General features: G+C 46.1%; 1 protein-coding gene across 1 annotated transcript; it reads right to left on the bottom strand.

The window, feature by feature from the left end:
- Nucleotides 1-4,950: 4,950 nt before the first annotated feature.
- LOC147975298 (uncharacterized) lies at nucleotides 4,951-7,612 on the bottom strand. Its single transcript, XM_087520355.1, has 4 exons — nucleotides 7,589-7,612; nucleotides 5,538-5,645; nucleotides 5,317-5,445; nucleotides 4,951-5,262 (listed from the first exon to the last, which is right to left on the bottom strand). Exons 1-4 carry the CDS (start codon nucleotides 7,610-7,612, stop codon nucleotides 4,951-4,953), a joined length of 573 nt encoding a protein of 190 aa, XP_087376481.1.
- Between the last annotated feature and the right edge of the window lie 328 nt (nucleotides 7,613-7,940).

The following is a 7,940-nucleotide window of genomic DNA, read 5'->3' as shown; positions in this document are numbered from 1 at the left end:
TTTGAATCAATTTTCCTTATTTGAATACGATTGTTGTCAAGTTATACAAACATTTAAATATTATCTTGATAACAAAAAACATGCCTATAGCAGTAATCATATTTCACTATAAACTACATGTAACATACGGTCTCCAATTCAAATATTTGTATTCATTTTTTGTTGAATTCAAATCATAGTACATTGGTCTAGGTGGCGAGACGTTCGGGATAATCTAAACACTATTTTCATATGTATATAATTCTTGGCTGAATTTGGACAAGTTTTGGTATAAGCTTCTTGCAAAACCGGAGATTCTCTCAACAAGCCTCGTGGTGCCGAGAGGGAACGTGTCACCTTTGTGTGCGAAACAATATACTCTACCTCCCCCAGATTTTCTTTACAGAGGCAACATAGAACTATATGAGTGTTGTGTTAAATTTTGGAATTATTCCGGGTTCGTTTGGCCTTTTTATACATTAATTGAGTTTCTCGACATTTAATGTGCATAATCCAAATTTGAACTGCAAGCACAAGTTCCGGCGCACCAAAGTTGGTTGAAAAATCACATGTGAGTCCTTGGGTGAATTTCTAGGTCCCATGCAAGAAATGGGAATGAAATTCAAACATCTGGGCGTCGTGACTCGGCCGAGAACATCGAGAAACTTGGTTTTTAAATTCATGTAAATCCAAAACTTGCCTGGAAATCATGAAACTTGGCATGGTGTCATGTCATTGCACTAACATGCCGTGGGAAAAAATTGGGCCGATTTGGAACAAGATTTGGTATAAGCTTCCTGAAACCGGAGCTTCTCTCAAGAAGGCTTGTGGTTCTGAGAAGGAACGTGTCACCTTTGAGTGTGAAACGATATACGCCGCCCCCCTTGAGTTTCTTTACAGAGGCAACAGCGAACTACATGAGTGCCCTGTTAAATTTTGGAATTATTCCGGGTTCATTTGGCCTTTTTTATACATTAATTGAGTTTCTGGTCATTTAATGTGCATAATTCACATTTGAACTACAAACACAAGCTCCCGTGCACCAAAGTTTGTTGAAAATTCACATGTGTGTCCTCGGGTGAATTTATAGGTCCCATGGAAGAAATGGGAATGAAATTCAAACATCTGGGCATCGTGGATCAGCCGAGAACATTGAGAAACTTGGTTTTAAAATTCTTGTAAATCCAAAACACGCTTGAAAATCATGAAACTTCGCATGGTGTCATGTCATGGTACTACCATGCCCTGGTAAAAAAAATGGCCAGATAGGAACAAATTTTAGTATAAGCTTCTTGCAAACCGGAGCTTCTCTCAAGAATGCTCGTGGTTCTGAGAGGGAACGTGTCACCTTTGAGTGCGAAACAATATACGTTGCCCCCCTTGAATTTCTTTACAGAGGCAACATAGAACTACATGAGTGCCCTATTAAGTTTTCGAATTATTCCGAGTTCGTTTGGCATTTTTATACATTAATTGAGTTTCTGGTCATTTAATGTGCACAATTCAAATTTGAACTACAAGCACATGCTCACGTGCACCAAAGTTGGTTGAAAAAACACATGTGTGTCCTCAGGTGAATTTCTAGGTCCCATGCAAGAAATGGGAATGAAATTCAAACATCTGGGCATCGTGGCTCGGCCGAGAACATTAAGAAGCTTGGTTTTAAAATTCTTGTATATCCAAAACACGCCTGAAAAATGAAACTTCGCATGGTGTCATGTCATGGTACTACCATGTTGTGGTAATTTTTTTGGCAAAATAGGTACAAGTTTCTTGCAAACCGGAGCTTCTCTCAAGAAGGCTCGTGGTTCTGAGAGGGAACGTGTCACCTTTGTGTGCATAATTCAAATTTGAAATACAAGCACATGCTCCAGTGCACCAAAGCTGGTTGAAAAATCACAAGTGTATCTTCGGGTAAATTTCTAGGTCCCATGCTAGAAATGGGAATGAAATTCAAACATCAGGGCATCGTTCCTCGGCTGGAAACACTGAGAAACTTGGTTTTTAATTCCTGTAAATCCGAAACACGCATGAAAATCATGAAACTTGGCTTGGTGTCATGACATGGCACCAACAAGTTGTGGTAATTTTGTTGTCCGATTTGCGAAGGCGCACACATTGACAATCAACAGAGTCATTTTAGAACAAGTGTTGTCACATTACTATAGGAAACACAAGTATTACTGAAACTGTGGGCGTTCTATTTACCATTTACGTGCCGCCACGCATCCCCTTTTTTATTAGCTAGGAGGCGCCGTGCAGGGTAGCTATTTGAGTACGGGAGGCGTGTGATCAGACCTCTGCACGTGCTTATCGGGAGGAGAGCCCTTTGACCTCCATCTTCCGTCCACCTCTCTCCCAATGTCTCCATTAATGGCGCCCGAGCCTCTGTTTAATGGCGTGGCAATGTCTCACTCGACTGAGATTTAAGAGAGAGAAAAATTTGAAAGGAAAATTTTGCACGGATCTTGATGTAAGATCCAACGGACCTATATAACATCTACTGCGACTTATAGCAAGACTGATGAATATATATAAGGACGACGAGAGTGGATAATAATTGTCTTACATAATTAGGAAGATAAATAAAAAAGCCACATGCGGCTATGCCCCAAATACACACGGGCAATAGAAGAAGGAAGACGCATACAACGATCTGGCTCACTGATCTCTACTTTCTTTATGTGCTGTAGGTCGTGAAGACTAGTTCTCGCAGCGGGCGATGATCTGTTTCATCATTTTCATGTCCTTAATATGCTGGTTGGCAGCATCCATGGATTCCTCCACCAGCTTGTTGCGCTCGATGTGGAGCATGACATTCTCATCCATAAGTTTCTTGACGATGACGCCCGTCCTCTGCAACATGGCAGCGGTCTCCTCCTCCTGCTTCGCCCTTCTGACGATGTTCACCCTCAACAGGTCGTGCTCGCCCCAGTGATTTGCATTGCCCTCCCCTAGTTGCCGGATAACGTCAGTAGCCTCATCCTGCAACCTCGCCCAGCCGGAGATCTAATCCATCTGGCTATGGACCATCGCATGCATGCGGCTGTAAGAGTCCTCGCCTACACACGAGAAACTTTCCCAGGCCGCCCCGGCGCGGTGGGACCTTCGTGCTGCTTCGGCGGCGGGGCGGGACATCTCTGCTGTTTTCTGCGGCGTGGCCGGACCAGTCTGCTACATCAACGGCATGGCGGAACCTCCGTGCTACTTCGGCGGCGCGGCGGGACCTTTGTGCTGCTACTTTTGCGCGGCTGGACATGTCGGCTGCTTTCGCGGCGAGGTGGGACATCTCTCATGCTTCCTCTTCCATGCTCGCCTCTCCCTGGCGGAAATCTCTCGACCCAGAACTCATGCCATGGCTTGATTGACTTGATTGTTTTTTGTGGATGAGGAGTTGAGGAGGAATGTGCAGTCATCTTGGCATAGTAGAATTTATAACCGAGTACTACTAATACGCTCCTAAGTGGGAAACCATTTAGGTTGTTATCGGTGTGAATAGGTTTGCAATTAAATATAGCATGGTAGTAGTAATAATTTGGAATGTGACGAGACACGCTCAAAATTTATTGACTGTTCTAATTTCGAAGTGCGGCACTATTCCCGGATGGCGTAACATGGGCACGTGTTCTCGGCCGTGGTGTAGCATATGCCATGGTACTAGTTCTGTTTCTACTACTGTGTACGTGCCAAAACTGGCATCGTCGGATACATATCTTACGCTTGGCGTTCGATAGGAATAGCCTCGTGGCGAGCTATAGACTAGTCTTTTTTCAAACGCGTTACACCTATCTCTCAGGACTTCTTGCACGCACCATCACTTCTCCCTTGGTCAATGCCACTCACATACACTTGTACTCTGAGTTTAGTATGTTATACATGAAGAGAAGAGGTGCACGCACGCACTCGTCCTCTCTCCGCTCGCATCTGTAGCTATGAATTGTAGTGTTCTCAACCATCCGATTGGCTCTATCATAGGTTTCATGTTGCTCCTTGGCATTGAGATTGATAAGTTTAAAACGCGGAGGCTAAGATGGAGGCGCGAGGTTTTGGTTAATATGCGGGCCGCACACGGCACCAACACGACACGAGCTTCGTCTGCCTGGTGTGGATGTAGTTGGGTGAGTTGTCCAAGTATAGACACAACTAGGCCCTAGTTGATACCTATGCCTTGAATTTGGCTGGTCATAGTGGAGAGTAACATAGACTAGTTACTAGTCTATGTTACTAGTACCCTCACACTACATGTCTCCATTTATTACTTTGTAGACTCATTTTGCATTGGAAAGCGCTATGTGATGGTCATAGTGGGAGTAACTTTACTACTAGTAACATAGCGCACTTCGAGAAAATTCTGCTAATGTGGCAAGTAATTAATAAGAGGTGGTAACATAATATGTTACTGTAACATAGTGCTTTCCAAGACAGGATAAATGAAGCCATCTATGATACTACTATTATGTTAATTTGCATTATGAAGGTAATAACTTAGACTAGTGTCATATGCATCACACTAGTCTAAGTTACTCCCCACTCTCTATTTGCCTCTCTCATCATTAATTACTTGCCACCTCATCATTTTTGCTTATGTGGCCTCTATGTTACTACCTATGTTACTCCCACTATGACCAGCCTCATGCCCAGAGAAATTAGGATCTGAGGGAGTACTACTAGTAGTACTACTTTGATGTGTCACGTCAACTCGCACAAGTATGCAACACTTTCTGAAGAAACAAGCATATAAGCTGTTATACTTACTTCTTATAAGCAGTTATACTTCTTACCCAAAGGATCTTTATATCCAACATACACAAAATATCCGTCGGACTGTTGGAAATTACTTTAACTGCTGATCTGATGTCGAAGTTATTGCTGCAGCACCACCAAAGCCCACCATCTCTTAAGCTAAAGTAGACCGAGCTGACCCCTATATTAGTATATTACTAAGATAAACATAAGGCACTGTAGAATCATTTAGGACGTGAGCTTGTCAATATGAATGTGGAGGGACACCAGCTTAGCCCCGGCCAGCAGCTTGGGCGGAACTGTGAAAAAGGTCAGCTCGTGCACGGTGACGTCGCCAGGATCCATGCTGCTTGTCACCTCCATTTCCACCTTGACGGCGTCGGTCCTGGCTTTGGGCTCCCCTAGTGGGCTGTTCGCCCACAGCTTGGCTACATAGTGCGGAAGTGGGGACGACCCCGCTCTGACGCAGACGACCGACACAGCGATAGGCGCGCCGATGTCGAGCACGCCGCCCACCAAGAAAAACACGCAGTCATCCACCTCTGCGAACAGCAAGAGCCGTGACTCCGACAGTGGCACTTGCAGCTAGAGCACCCTGTCGTACTGGATCCTGTGCACGGGCATGGGATGCACGGTGCTGATGTGGTGGGAGAGCGCCGGTGGCGGGCCTTCGTAGCCGCAGACTGGCATGGGGCATTTGCAGGGCGCGAGCGGACACATGCTCTAGTGATCGGCGAGCTTGTGTTAAGTGACGTAGAGCCCACAACCTTCGCATGGGAACTCCACCCTCACCGAGGAGAGGAGGCATCCACTACCGTGTTCTGCACGTCGAAGCCACCACCGCGCTCGCACTTCTGGCACTGTCGCTGGTTCCCGGGGCGCTCGATGTGGCAGTCCACGCAGGCCAGGTGCCCTCCCTTAAACTACACAAATCAATCGAACATCACATCAATCAAGAAACCTGCACCTTGCTCGATCAGCCGAACGAGGAGGTGTATTTGAACCTCATACACTAGAGGCTTCAAGGGGCGGAGGCACAAGGGGCAGTGGAGCAAGGTGAGGTCCATCGAGACCATAGAGAGCTCCATCGTCGGGTCCTGTTCCGTCTGCATGATCTCGCCCTCCTCGGAATTTCGCCCTCCTCATGCACAACCATCTCCCGCTTTATTAGGGCCGGGGCATTACAAAGCTTTGCCGTCACATATTCATACTACTTCAAGGTGCATTAAATCAACACATGCAAGTATCAAAAGGAGAGTCACTGCATGCATGCATGCGTTGTAATTAATGCATCGGTAAACGCAAATTATTGAAATATACCAAGTGCGGTGCTTTGATGTGTCGTGTCAACTCCTACAAGACCGAGAAGTTTGATTACTACAACGCCCTCTCACCTTAACCGCACCTGCCTTTGGCTGCATGACAGGTGGGCCACCCTCCTGTTGGGCCCACCTATCATACATGCAAAGGCAGGAGCAGTAAGTCAATGAAGCTGCTTCCCTCCCTCGCCCATGAGCATGGTGGCTAGCAGGACTAGGAGAAGCTTTCATTCTCTACACGCTCTCCCCCCCCCCCCCCCCCCGCATGCGGTGGACATGCAGCAGTTCAATTGGTGTCAGATGGCCAGAACTTCCCGAAGAGGCGAAGAGCCAAGCGCAGCCCGAACGCTTGTGTGGCAGTTTCATGTGTAGAGTAGACTAGGATAGTGTGTACCGTTCTTGTAAGCTTTAAAATCGTTGGGATCAGCTCCATGCTTTTTTTATTAAAATAATCTTCTAGCCCTACCGGTCATCCTGGTGATTGTAGTTTGCATGCTTATATGGTCAAGACAGGAATATATATTTTAATTTGTGGTGGGGTATGTTAGAGGTTGCAGCAAATGGAGTATTGTATACTACGGGTATGTCAACTCGTACAATGAGGAGAAGCTTGATTTTACTACTCGCCTTCTCCCTCGCCCATGCGCGCGGTGGCTCGTAGACGAGGACATGCTTTTGCTTATACTAGTACTACAACAAGCTACCCCTCCCACTCGCGGTGGACGGACATGCAGCAGTGGATTCGATACCATAGAAGCAGTAGTAGTAACATCATTGTTCGTCTTCTCGAAGAGGCGAAGAGCCAAGCGCGACCCGAACGTGGCAGTTTCGAACCTTGGATCCCACTATTACTTGCTAGTATAGCCCTGTGAACCAGAAAGGAGTATTTGCCTTTCTACATATTTCAACAAGTGACTAAACTACACTAAGACGGAGTACATATGGAGCAAAATGAGTGAATCTACACCGTAAATAAATACGTAGTTCTCTCGTTTTCCTCCCCGCCTTGGTAGCGGTGCACAATAGGTACCTCGTCATCGACGGGAACGTCTCCTGACACGCGATTGACGCGAGCGGCAGTCGCCTCCATAGGTTCTTGAGGCCCAGTTTGGTTCATAAGTCCTAGGACTTTTTCTAGTCCCAACTAAAAAGTCCCCAGTCCCTAGTTTTTTTAGCTGGGTTAGAGCAAACTAGCTCAAACTAACCCATCCTGTTTGGATAATTTGAGGCTATTTCAACCCAAACTAGCTCTAACTCAGGGATCCAAACAAAGAGGAGTAGTATTGTACATGCTACAGTCTGGACCGGGGCACATTGTTTTTTTGCCATATCAGCACATTGTTTTCTACTGCTGATTCACTGGGCTACCGTGGTTCATACTCCTCCTACGTACTTCTCCGACATGTGGGAGAGCCAGCAACCGAGTAGACGTGTCATGCACCAGATTAGAGTGCGGAATGGAAGGGGTGCATCACCCCGGTCGTACCGCCAGTAATTCATGAGTACAGTGAGTAGTCATATCACAAGTCCTTCTAGCAGTAACGCACCTTCAAATCGGACAGCCCGACCATTCCGCTACTCCCTCATCCTCCTTGCCTCTCTGTCAAACCGCCCACGTGAAAATTGCCGCACGTACTACTCGGGAAAAGCCCCGCCCTCAACTTTTAACTACGCGAAAATAGTTCGAGCTTGTTCGTTCTATATAAATACTAGTACTGTATGTTTATTCACCCGTGGGGTTGGTCAATGAATGGAGGGCCGGGGAGCACAAGTGAACAATACTACTACTACTACCCCCGTCCTAGTTTATTGGTCCCCATTGTATATTGTGTCAAATTTTGACTATAGATTGAACTAACAAAATGTTCGTGCATGTTACCAAAAAATTATATCATTGAT

The sequence above is a fragment of the Triticum urartu genome, chromosome 4A, assembly GCF_056163025.1.
Source record: "Triticum urartu cultivar PI428250 chromosome 4A, HENAU_Tu73, whole genome shotgun sequence".
Classification (NCBI taxonomy): domain Eukaryota; kingdom Viridiplantae; phylum Streptophyta; class Magnoliopsida; order Poales; family Poaceae; genus Triticum; species Triticum urartu.
Note: the sequence above shows the minus strand (reverse complement) of the source record. Positions and strands in the feature narration are given on the sequence as shown.